The 12,910-nt window shown below is 40.5% G+C and overlaps 2 protein-coding genes across 2 annotated transcripts in view; one reads left to right on the top strand and one right to left on the bottom strand.

Annotated features, from left to right (window-relative positions):
- The window catches only part of myo1b (myosin IB), a 69,349-nt gene extending 67,097 nt beyond the window's left edge, over positions 1 to 2,252 (bottom strand). The window contains 1 exon segment of the mRNA XM_020638415.3: positions 2,009 to 2,252. The gene's annotated coding sequence lies outside the window, so the exon portion shown is untranslated.
- A 1,104-nt stretch (positions 2,253 to 3,356) lies between these two features.
- Positions 3,357 to 11,665, top strand: LOC109987390 (eIF5-mimic protein 2-A). Its single transcript, XM_020638458.3, has 12 exons — positions 3,357 to 3,501; positions 4,090 to 4,163; positions 5,077 to 5,253; positions 5,482 to 5,576; positions 5,697 to 5,762; positions 5,929 to 6,064; positions 8,444 to 8,553; positions 8,806 to 8,976; positions 9,317 to 9,463; positions 10,150 to 10,288; positions 10,545 to 10,667; positions 10,933 to 11,665. Exons 2-12 carry the CDS (start codon positions 4,100 to 4,102, stop codon positions 10,962 to 10,964), a joined length of 1,260 nt encoding a protein of 419 aa, XP_020494114.1. The 5' UTR covers positions 3,357 to 3,501; positions 4,090 to 4,099; the 3' UTR covers positions 10,965 to 11,665.
- Positions 11,666 to 12,910: the final 1,245 nt, after the last annotated feature.

Below are 12,910 nucleotides of genomic sequence, written 5' to 3'. Positions count from 1 at the left end.
TTGGTCCTCTATACACACTGCATTAGACCCCAGCATCTCAGCCCAAAGTGTTCATGAAGAGGTTTTTTGGCACACTAAAAAAAAAGGCACTGGTGCAACTTAAACCAGGCCAGCCAACTAGCTCACTCTGAAGAGAGCTACTGTACAGTGGCCAAAAGTCCCACACTCTACCGCCTTCCAAGTCTGAGCTAAACGGTTGTTACTTTTTTCCAGGAGTCCATCTGAAACTCTGAAGGCTTACAACACACTACCTTTCGCAGTCGGCTTACATCACAGTTTGTTTGATCAGTGTGTGTAATAAAGTTCCCATCTGGTTTCCCCGACAGAGGCTCTGGCCAATAGAGGCAGGACATATTTGTGGACAACCACAAAAGAAAAAAGACACCATCCTTTAAAAGAAAAAAAAATTGTATCTGATCCTATAAGTTCATAAATAGAACTACATGTTTAAAAAAAGGGAAACCATAGCAACAGTGTTGTAAGAAAATAAAACTAAAGGGGACAAAAATAGCCCGTTTAAGAAGCATAACAAGACTGTGAATGTGTAAATCTTTAACTGATTTTATCTTTAAAAGCAGTTATGGCCTGATTATTAGTAAGTATATGAAGGGCCTACTGTACCTGTAAACAGACTTTACTGCATCATGAAAAACAAGGGATAGGAAAAGAAGCTAAAGTCTAGGTAAACTTGTGTTTAGACTGAGCAGTTTCCACAGCCTTGACTCATAGCTTTAACGTCCTACCACAGTTTCTGTTTCCAGTTAGAAAAAAAGCAGTCTCATCTAATTCATGTTTTTAAATCATGTTCTTCTAACACCCCACAGAACAGTTAGAGAGGCACTCAGTCGTGATTTAGAGCCCCAATTTTCTTTCTGTACAAGGACTTTCTCTATTTTCATCTAATGCAAATACAGTGTAATGTTAACATTGTGAACACTGCAGTTTTCCTCTCCATCTAGTCTAGTTTTTGCTCCCATAATGTATTCCTCACCTTGTTGGATTGTATAAGCTGAAGGCTGGGTCCCACGGGGGGGATCCCAGCAGAGCAAAAGCAGGTCACCTCTGCCAAGAAGGAACTTTGGGATGTTACTCATAGACTCAGAGAGGTGAATAGTTTTATTCATTCAGCCCATGCTGGCCAGTAATTTATTCCAGTCAGGCGCATTAAAAAATCTTTTCGAACCAGAGGCGTACTGGAGGGTAAACCCACCATCAGACAGTTTATCAACTTTAAAAGGCTGACATTGATCCTTTTTTTTTCTTCCTGTAAGTACAGATCCAAGTGTATCCACAGATCATAGAGAGGATATCATTTTAATCAAATCAGAAGACCCCACAGTGGAGGTTAGCGTTTTCTGTTTCCATTTACTCCTACAGAACTGGCTTCAAACGCCCATTTTACAGAGGGCATGACATTCAAACATTGTTCTGTGAGATGGGGGAAAATGTATTGAGCAGGATACTCTGAGCACAGCGCTAAATATGTTCCGAGTTTGATATCAGCGCACTCTGAAAAGACTGAACTCTTTGTGTGTATTCAGAGTTGACACATCTGCCGAGTGGATCTGCAGCGATAACTCTTAGAAACTACAAAGATGGTGCTTAAAGCCGCAGATGTGAGCAATTAGCGACCACACGTTTTCATTAACATTGCTTAATGAGCCTCGGTTAGGATTAAGAAGGAGACAAAGAGACGCAACGAAACTCTGACATGCAAACTTGGCAAGTTTTAGCCTCTCACAATAACATTTCGTTCACAAAGATTTTTTTTTTTTTTTTTTTTTGTTAAATCCCAACCCCCTCTTGTAACGAAGTAAGGAGGAATGAATGAGTTGGGAAGCAGACGGTCAAAACATTCGCTCCTGTGTGAAGTTAACTTTTGGAGAAAAGTTAGTGCAACACAGTAGCCTAACAAGTAGTCACCAAAAAAACATACCCGGAGTTTTTTTTTTAAATTATTATTATTAATTCTAACCACAATAAACACAACTGAAGATTTCAAACTTGCCTCTTTATCTCAGCAAGAGTTGCTCCCTATCGTCCTAAATCCACTCTTCGGACAAAAAGTAGGAATCCAAGAGGTGATTCCCCAAGTCTGGAGTTGCTCCTGAAGCCCTTCCCCTGCAGTTTTTTTTTTTGTTTCACTCGAATGCCGTGCTAGATGAGGCTGGATGGGGCTCTCATCTGGATCTCAGCACTTTGAATGGAGCTGTGGATGGACATGAGAGTGCAGGGTCCGCCGGCCGGGCGTAGGGAGTGGCTAGAGCGGCGTCTCTGGGCTAGTCCAGCGTCCCCTAATCACCTCCAGTGAGGGGGGGGGAGGTGATGCTTTCAAATGTTGTCGGAAATATTACTATTACATTTTTTTTTTTTTTTTTTGTCCAGACACTCATAGTGAATCTAGCCTATATGAATCATTAATGTGTGATTATTTTGGAGACCTCCTACTGAACGTTAAATCTCTATTGCATTATTCTCACTAACCAAGAGATTCGACTTTCAAAATTGTTTTTTTTTAATAATTTGAATTGCTGTCTGTATTATTGTGAGTGTGACTGTAAATTTTGCTGCCGGGACTCCCGTGAAAAAGAGGTTTTTAATCTCAATGGGACATTCCTGGATAAATAAAGGTTAAATAAAAAAGATTAAAATTAAAAAAGACGAGAGACTTTTCGCAAATTGACATATTTTAATTCGCTGATGAGCCAATTATTATTATTTTTTTACGTGTTTTTTTATTTTATTTTATTCAATTTAGGCTATATAAAATAGGATGTTGACCCAAGTTGCTGTTTTTGTTATGAAGGGTGAAACAGTACGACTTTGGTTAAACCATGGATGAAAAGAAGCTCCATGAAGTTTTCTAAATCAGAAGAAAGATTTACGAGCTGAACGGTAACGCAACACTAAAGTTTTCCTTTCATCCCACTGATGGATACACATCCATCCAACAGCACAACATCCCCATCCTGTGTCTTAATGCTAGATAGCAACGACTTGTTGACCTGTTGTTTAATGACGTTCAACTCTGTATTGGTTTTATCCGTCACCAAAGAGACTTAACACTCACTTTCACTGGTAGTAAACTGATCCTGCTGCAAACCTTTTTTTGGAGGGTCAAACAATTCTTCTTATCATTGAGACTACGCGCTAACCAACGACACAGGGGGGTTACATCATAAATATTGTATTTCGTATTATACCATTCGGCGAAATAGGCAGAGAAGAAGTGAACCTCATATTTTTTAAATATTATAACTGCGGTAAAAAAAACGAGCTTGTATTATTTTCGCTATCAGTTTATTATCAGTTTTGAATAGCGTGTGAACTACGCCCCCCCCTTCCCTCCCCACCGAAGTGTAATGACCCACATCTTCAGTGTAACCGCGCATGCGCTGTAGCGTTAACGCTTTCCTCTTCCCTGCTGCTACTGATTATAGTGGAGTCCAGAGGTATTCGATTTTATTTCACGGATTGTTTTTGCTCATTAAGAGGATTAAGGTAAGCTGTCATCTGTTTTTATGTAATAATAATGAGACAATGGTAATACAGTTTTGCTTAATTGCGGCGGCACTGCGTCATAGCCACCAAGAAAGCTTACGCTAACTTTAGATAGCTAACGACAAGGCAGACAATTTAACAACCCGTAGTGTCATTGTTTGTGACATTTTGACAAATCTCGCGAGAAAGCATTTTGGAAAGTAAGTCACCGTAATACCGTATAATAGATCTGCAGGCTGTAAGTAACGGTGGATAAAGCTAGCCACTGGTGGGTAGCCTACTTTTTATTGATTGAAAATGTGGGTTAATGTCCTGCAAATGTGATTACATGCTTCCAAAGATATGTGTGGCAAACAACATTAGACAATGGTTGGTGTCAGACTCGTTATATCTTTGGTTGTATGTGTGACTGTAAGCCTTATAAAGTGACGCACACCTCATCACAACGTCGTGTTTCACTGTCTTGGGGGGGGGGGGGTATTTCCGCCATTTTTAAAGCTCTTTAATAATTTATTTTCTAAGTAGTAGTGAAACACTTGAGTGTCCTGTCTTGTATTGATCTCATTTCCGCTCTGTATTTTCTTCCAGAGTGTCTTTTATGAGTAATCAAAGGCAGCAGAAGCCTACGCTTACAGGCCAGCGTTTCAAAACCCGCAAAAGAGGTAAGGAGCTTTTTGTAAGTTAGGGAATACATTTCCTTAACTACCCCCCCCCCCCCCCCCAAAAAAAAAGATGCTTTTGAATCTACATGGGTTTGTTGTCAACCACTTGGTTCTTTGTCAAGTCCCAACAACTACCTTTTTTTCCCCTTTAAATGTCATAGTACAGACATTTCTGTCCCCCATCTTCCCTGCTCACAATCTCAGTTAGAGAAATGTTATGAATGAATGAAACCTTTATTGCCTCTAGGGGAATTTGCCTTACACAGAGAGCTAAAAAAACACAATACAAACAACATTTTACAGGACAGCACATAAGAACACATAAAAACACACTAAAGCATCACATGATTCAATGAGGGATTTCAGCAAGTTAAATAAAGTGCAGAGTGCCGAGTTCGTCCTGTATAATCAGTTCTTATTAAGCAGCTGAATACTGCGCGGTACGAAGGATGTGATGCCTCTTTTAGTCCTCATCCTGGTCATTCTGTACCTGCGCCCTGAATTCAAGAGTTCATACTCTGACCAGAGGGGGTGCAGAGGGTCAGCTGTAATTTTGATGGCTAAATTCAGTGTGTACAGGTCTGTCAGGAAAGAAATGCTGTACATTTGCTTCCCAGTTATCTTGCTGCCTAGTTTAACAACTTTGTCCAGTTTGTTCTTATTTTGTAAGGACAGTGCTCCTCCCCAACATTAAATACAAAAGGTCAGCACACTTTCAATAAATATTGAAAGATATGTTCATCGTAAGCCATGCCTAATTGTTCGCCGATGAGATATTTAACATTTGCCTACTACATATTTCTGTCAAATACGATTCTTTTTTTTCACTGTCACCCAAGAAATGTGAGTCTATTTTGCCAGTAACACGATAAGCATAGGATTAATTCAAGTGCATTTTTTGGCATGTCAACAGATGAAAAGGAGAGGTTTGACCCCTCCCAGTTTCAGGAAAGTATCATACAAGGTCTGAACCAAACTGGCACTGATTTGGAAGCTGTCGCAAAGTTCCTTGATGCCTCCGGTGCCAAGCTTGACTACCGACGCTATGCTGAAACTCTGTTCGACATCCTGGTGGCTGGTGGGATGCTGGGTAAGAGGCAGGACTCTACATAGTTGATCCACCTTTAATAAAAGAAATGGTTATTATCAGTTTTACTATGATTAATGTGTGCCATTAGAATAATTCTACCTAGAAAAACCATTCTATTCATCATTAAGCTTAATGCACCTGTAGACACAAATGCAAAGTAAAGCAACTAATTCGATTAATGACGCATGAGATTCATAACATCAAGAACATGTGTTTGTTTTCTTTCAGCCCCAGGGGGGACCTTATCAGATGACGTGACCCCCACTGAGTTTTGTCTCTTCAAAGCAAACGAGGACATAGAGACCATGCAGGCATATGCACAGGTAACTGTTACATTTTGGATACATTTTCTCTGCTATTTCATGGAATTCAAGAACATTGTCTTTTAGTCAGTATAGATAATACAAATAAATAAACCTGTTTTTTTCTTTAATGGCCTTTAGGTCTTTAACAAGCTCATCAGGCGTTACAAATACTTGGAGAAAGGATTTGAGGAGGAGATCAAAAAGGTTTGTGTTTGCTAGAGGTGTCTTTACAAGAACACATAGTGCCTGTTCAGGTCATGAGTTTAAACTCATGAACATGTTTCTCACGCAAAAAAACATTCACATGAGTGTATTGTATGTCTGACTCAATTCAGCCTACAGGTTTGTGTTTATGTTTATTCTTTGGCAGCTGCTGCTGTTTCTCAAGGGCTTCACAGAGTCTGAGCGCAACAAGCTGGCCATGCTAACAGGGATTCTGTTAGCCAACGGCAATATCTCTGCATCCATTCTTAGCAGCCTCTTCAATGAGAACCTCGTCAAAGAAGGTACCCAATCTTCTGCCTTGTAGGCGAGTTGTGTTTTGTTGTTCGGCAGATTGTTCATAGGCATGAGAAGTTGGGCTGAAAAAAGTTTTGAAAAGGATGGAGAAGGATAATCTTCAAATTGATTCCAAAACTTTTTTTTTTTACCTCTTTCGTACAGGCTGTTGTCTAAACATTACGAAATGAAATTGACACGTATTTACAGACTAATGTATGCCTTCAGTTTATGCAATAAGAATTACTAGTCATATTTTACATCAGTAGTATTAGAGAGACGCGTTCCATTTAGTTAATCTCAGAATAGTGTGAGTCAGTCAATTAAGTTAATTGAATTTTCTTTGCACTACATGGCCACATTAAAAGCTTATGTCCCAGTATGGATTGATAAATGGAAAATTTGAGTGGTAATTATTGATGCCATGAAGGCTAGATGTTTCATTTGTTATTTTTTGGCTTGGGCTTATAATTTCAATTAATAGAGAGTTTAAAAAATGCCTTCTCACAAATGAATCATTTCAGTAAATCACAATAAATCACTGTAGCTATAATTGGTAGTCAGTAAAACATGGAACTGAAAACGTGCTTATAAACTTGCAGGCAGAACAACCCTGAAAGGAGAAATCTGTAAGATATCTACTTAATTAAATAATAAAATGACCTTACTATTTCATCAGACATTGAGGAAACATGCTCTGTTGACGTGCAGAATTATCTGACAACAATGCAGCAGCCAGTATGTCCTCCTTCTAACTTTAGATCAGGTATTAGAAGGTAGTGCAGTTTTTAGGCACCCCCACACGTCTGTTTTGGATGCCCCTCGGTTTGCCAGATATGAGAGCAGTTCTCACGGCAAACCAACAGGTGTTGCAGAGATGGGAGCAGGCATGGCAAATGGATCAGAAATAACTGATTCTACCCAACTTAAAAAGCCTCTGCGTTTTTCTAATCAGCTCCATGACTAGAAACGTTGTAAAAGTAGGATCAATATTGGTTATGGTTTTTAAAAAAATGGAGAGAGGTTAGAACGCAGAAAGGTTTAAAAACTGACGCAGAGCTGGCTAAACACTGAAGCTTCCATGTGCTCGACATGCCAACTCCCGTGTACATCGACTCTAGGGAGGAGGGGGCGGAGGGAGACGGCTCTCTCCAATGTTTTGAATTTGGTCTGCAGTACCAATTCTAAACGCTACATGTTTCTAAACGCTTAATCTGTCCAATACTGGATTTTTAAAAGCTGGTTTGTTATTCTGTAAGAAATAACAGAACCAGCAATAAATGTATATGAATAATAATAATTGGGCGGCAGTAGAGACATGGGTTAGGAACCAGATGGTCGGCGGTTCAATTCGCTGTGCGGACCATAATATTGAATTTGGTCTGGTAACTGGAGAAGTGCAAGGGCACTTCCCTGTGTACTTTCTCTGTGACCTTGAGAAAGGCACTAACCCCAGACCCAACCGTTCTGGTGCGCTCCCTTCGTAGCAGTGGGTAGAAGCCCCACTCTGACATCTCTCTGCTAATGCATGTCCACAGGTCCTGTTTGTGCATGTGTGTAATTTGGGCCTGTGTGTGAAAAGCATGTCAGAGTGTTTACCAGAATTTCCCTCAGGGATTAGTTAGTACGTTACATTAAAAAAGTATAACCCCTAATGAACAGTTTCAAAAATATATACTGAGTAGTGGGTTCATCGCTATGTAGTTGGCCAATCATATAATAGAAAACATTTAAAAACTTGTTCCAATATATTGGTGGCATCTTGTCTTTGGTGATCAGCCCACTCACATGGATAAGTGACTGTACATCTGCAGCATACATAAATATAGCAGTTTTATCCACCGAAAGAAATTTTGCTGAGAGGCAACCTTCACTTAATTTGACATCTGCATGAAAATATTACATGAATGCTGAATAAATGAAGCTATCATTAGTGTGAATTGATAGTCCTGATGACGTTGGCCCTGTCAAGATTTGTTAGCTTTGACTGGGTGACAGAGTTGCCCTCCGCTTGTTCAAGGGGACAAAGGAGGATGCAAAAACGTTTGATTGCGCATCGTGCAATAAGCCATATGACTAAATGTAACACAACCCTTGAAATCTTATGATAGATGGAAGGTATCTGCTATCTATTTCACATTCTTTAAACTTAAAAATGAACTCACTGAAATCTAAAAGCATTAGGGTTAGATATAGATTAATATTCAATACACCTGTGCTCCAAACTTACTCTGGTGTCTGCATCATTGTTTTTTCAGGCAGTGTTCCCGTTAAAACCTGTCTAATCGCATCCTGTGGAGCTGTTTACCAAAGTATTACTCAGGCCCAACTTTATCCTGGCAGGTCTGTTAGCAACAGCTGACTCACATTTCTTTGCATTTGTTCAGGTGTTTCGGCAGCCTTCGCTGTAAAACTCTTCAAATCCTGGCTCACTGAAAAGGACATCAGCTCTGTTGCTGCCAGTCTCCGAAAGGTTGGCATGGACAACAGGCTCATGGTGAGAATGACATCTTTAATATCTCTTAAGGCTAACACCCTGTATGGGTTCAACTCTCTTGTTTGTCCAAAGTAAGAGAGTTAAATGAAAGTAGATGCACAGATTTTGCGTGGATTTCACAGAGTTGCAACCTGTAGTTGCATGCAAAACTTAGGCAATTAATGAACAAAGGCTTTTTTTTAAATGCTTTAGAAGGCTTCTCCGGCCAGGATCTGCCTCAATATTTGACATTGATATTGTGTGCTTTTTCAGGAGCTTTTCCCTGCCAACAAGCGTAGTTGTGAGCACTTCTCTAAGTACTTCACAGATGCCGGGCTCAAGGAGCTTTCGGACTTTGCCAGGAACCAGCAGTCCATAGGGGCTCGCAAGGAGCTGCAGAAAGAGCTTCAGGAGCAGATGTCACGCGGGGACCCACTCAAAGATGTAAGTCTTTTTAGTTTTTCCAGCTCCTTCTACATTAACAGAGTCCCCTTCCGTTTATCGCGCCCCCGAGGATGGCAACTTGTGAAGCTTTCTTCTTTAACCGTGTCCCTTTTTGTCATGAAATGTGCTGAAGAAAAAGATGCATGAAATCAAAGACAACTTACTGAAATCCGCTCAATATGAACATGTTATCGTCTCCTGCAAGTCTGAATGTTTTTATCCCACAGTTTTCAGCAGGATTTGATCAGCCATAGGCCTACGCATAGTAAGTATATGCCGGCCACGGTTTGTCTGCTTTGCAAATAATGTCTGTTCCGACTGTGTGCTCGGGGTCTTACAGATCATTGCCTACGTCCGAGAGGAAATCAAGAAGAACAACATCTCTGAGCAGACGATGATTGGACTAATTTGGTCCAGCATTATGAGCTTAGTGGAGTGGAACAAGAAAGAGGAGCTGGTCACAGAACAAGCCATCAAACATTTGAAGGTAATGCACCTCGTATATGGCTCTCTTGATCCTTGACTTAGTGGTAGTCTTGAGCACGCACTCAGAAATGAGAGTTCTAAAGAAACATACAGATTTCTCTCTAAAATTGTGCCTTAGGGATGTTTTAAAATCAAGCCCTGCTGTTGGCTTCGAACTTAAACGAGAAAAAATTGATTTAATAATAATGTATACTTTATTGATCCCGCGAGGGGAAATTCGTTTTTTACACTCTGTCTAGTTAACATGCTACACAAACATAGGCTGAAATACACACATGCACAAACAGGATCCTATGGACACTAATGGAGAGGTTTCAGAGTGAGGGGGCTGCCCACAGTGGGCCCTCCTGAGCTGGTGGGGGGGGGGGGGTTAGGTGCCTTGCTCAAGCGCACCTTGGCAGTGCTCAGGAAGTGGACTGGCACCTCTCCAGCTACCAGGCCAATTTCCGGACTTGGTCCGTGCCGGGACTTGAACCAGCGACCCTCCAATTCCCAACCCAAGTCCCTACAGACTGAGCTACTGCCGCCCTAAGTAACTAACCCAAAGCCACTCCACCAGCCAAGTGGAAGTAATCAGAGAAATATCAAGTAGAGGACGGAAAATGGTTTTAATTTTACAGAAAATGTAACAATTTGTATACAACTCCTATATTCCGTTCTCATAACGCTTATGTTCTACGTTCTCAGCAATACAGCCCACTGTTGAAGGCTTTTACCTCCCAGGGCCTCTCTGAACTGACTCTCCTGCTGAAGATCCAGGAGTACTGCTATGACAACATCCACTTCATGAAGGCTTTCCAGAAAATCGTCGTACTGCTCTACAAAGGTGAGTCCTACGCAAACATAAGGCTCCTTTTTACAACCTCCCAATTTTAAAAGAAGTCAAAGCTATAGTGGGAAGCTAAGAATACATCAGACTGAAGCCAGATGCCAGTGATTACAGAAAGAAGTTTGAGACCAACGTCGCTGTGCACCTGCCTCCGGTATTAGTTTTGTTTTTTCAAGCACCTGCAGACACGGCCTCAGCTTGAATGGAATATTTACATGTTCTCTCTCTTCTTTTTTTTTTTTTTTTTTTTTAGCGGATTGTGTGAGTGAGGAGGCAATTCTTAAGTGGTACAACGAAGCCCACCTTGCCAAAGGAAAGAGCATTTTCCTTGAACAGATGAAAAAGTTTGTTGAATGGCTGAAGAACGCAGAGGAAGGTAGGCAACTCACAGTCACCCTGTTTTTCTGTCTGTGAGTCTTTTCCTCCCGTAGCCACCCTGTAGGTTGTCAAAATATGAAATGTGTTTGTGCCGTATCTCATTTGTGCTGAATAACTTGCTGGTGTGTCTGATTTTGCCCACTGTATTCGATGCCTTTTTTTCTTTTTGTCCCCCATCCTTGTGTAAATGACATTGCGGGCGATCTTAGTGGGCATAGATGTTTGAGCAGAATGCTGACTGAGGTTTTTTTCTTTTCTTCCAGAGTCTGAGTCTGAGGAGGAGGAGGCAGACTGAGGACCTCTAGCTATAAACACCATCATGATATGTATTTTTACATTAACATAGCATTAGAAGTCTGTCTTTATCTCTCTCCCCCCCCCCCCCCCCCCCCCCCCCCCCCCCCCCCCCGCTCTACTCCCTACCTCCTCATACCTAGTTAAACTGTAATGTAAGGGCTTTCAGAAATTTGATTTTTAACATCTTTACGTTCTGAATCAATGCTTGTACTCTTCTTTGGGAGCTGGTCACAGTGTCACATTTAGCTGAATAGATCATAACCCCTTTCGGGTGGCAAAGAGGGACTTTTCTTTTTTTTTTTTTTTTTTGGATAGACTGTTCCCTTTAAAATTAGCCAGTTTAGAGACATATTTCACAGCTATTATATTTAGTCATGGAGCTCTTATTTCCCAGAGGCCCATCTGTGTAACCATGATATCTTTCTCCCATGAAAGGCAAACTGTTTTGTAACCTAACGTTAAATTTCTGCCAATCACGTGACAGTCTTTCAATTTTTGCCAGTTTTTTTTTTTTAATTCTGTATACATCATTGGCGATGGAGATGTGCCATTTCAAACGGCAATGGTTATTGTTGCATTGCCCCATGAAATGAAACTGGATGGCTCAATACATCTCCTGTAACAGAGTCATCCTAGCATTGTACCCCTTTCCTTTACCATACAGTTTGACTTTTTCAAAATAAATTCAAATAAATGGTTTTCATTATTACTGTATTTACTGCTGTATTTTGCCTCATCAAACCATAACCGTGGTATGAGCATACATACAAGATCTGTTATGAGCTATTACAGGGAATTAGTGAGATTTGAGTCATATATGCACAGCTAATCATACGGAAAAGTTGTTGTAGAAAATTCAGGTTACTCCATCTGTTGTGTCACAGATCAGCGCCTGTTCCAGAAACTAAAAAAAAAAAAATATATTCCATTGGTTAGACTCTTCAAGCTTCACCTAATCAAGTAATCAAGAAAGGCAGCGTAGCATGCGTGACCTGAGGTGCAAACAACCATCTCATTCACCTCGCTACTATCCCACTTTAAATGGTAATTATGGCTCAGTCAGGCATGCAAAAATGAGAGTGAGATGGTGATTCAAGATGTTATGAAAACGAAGGTCCATGCACAGTCATTACTACAAGTAATTTTACAAAGTCTTAAAAAAAAAAAAAACAGGTCATTCTGTGCTGCGGAACACATTCAGAAGTTTGAGTGCATTCTTAACCTTGTATCTGACTGGTGAAGTTAGACCGTCAGGAAACTTTTGATTTCCCAAAATTTCTATATTTCACACTTAATACACCTGCAGGCTCAGAAGTGTTGAAGCAAGACTCTTTATCTTTTTCCTGTTGAAAAGCTTTATTCACGCATGCTTGTCCATTTTTTTTTTTTTTTTTTCTAGAGGAAATGTATTCACTACCTCAAAAGCTGTTATTCAGACAGTTGCTGAGGCCCTGAGTGCAGAGAGTGGTTTTGGTTTGAAGTAGAATACGCAAGTAAACATAACGCTGAATGACAGAGTAAAAACATTTACACCTTGCTTGACACACTGACCCTGCTGCACAGAATGGGTCATGTATACTACTGGAAGTCAGCAAGCACGTTACAAAGGACTACACTGTACAGTACAGCACAAAGAACACGATTGACTGATAATTGGTTTCACTTAGTACCAACAGATGGCAGTAAGTCCTTAAGAGAAGCCGCCTCCTCATATTAAGTCTCTCACAGTTTTAAGAGTCAAGCTCAAACAGAAAATGCCATTTTGAAGAAACCAGACTGGAAAGTATTAGACACAGGCACAACTACAAAGTATCTGACACGAGTACTTTCTCTACCTTCCTGTCCCAGGAGGATTTGTTTGCTTTTTGGTTTTTATTTAGTCGCTCTAAAGAACATGAAACAATCTGGGAGAGTGACAAGCCAGCAGGGGAAAACACGGCTGAT

Source organism: Labrus bergylta, chromosome 13 (assembly GCF_963930695.1).
Source record: "Labrus bergylta chromosome 13, fLabBer1.1, whole genome shotgun sequence".
Lineage (NCBI taxonomy): Eukaryota > Metazoa > Chordata > Actinopteri > Labriformes > Labridae > Labrus > Labrus bergylta.
The sequence above is the reverse complement of the archived record's forward strand: the minus strand, read 5'-3'. Positions and strand labels throughout refer to the sequence as shown.

What these genes read in the sequence shown, in the direction of transcription:
- LOC109987390 (XM_020638458.3), top strand. Translation starts at nt 4,100, where the DNA reads ATGAGTAATCAAAGGCAGCAGAAGCCTACGCTTACAGGCCAGCGTTTC. An exon ending in GGTGGCTGGTGGGATGCTGG is followed by an intron (nt 5,254 to 5,481) that starts GTAAGAGGCAGG and finishes GTTTTCTTTCAG; the next exon opens with CCCCAGGGGGGACCTTATCA. An exon ending in TGAGAACCTCGTCAAAGAAG is followed by an intron (nt 6,065 to 8,443) that starts GTACCCAATCTT and finishes GCATTTGTTCAG; the next exon opens with GTGTTTCGGCAGCCTTCGCT.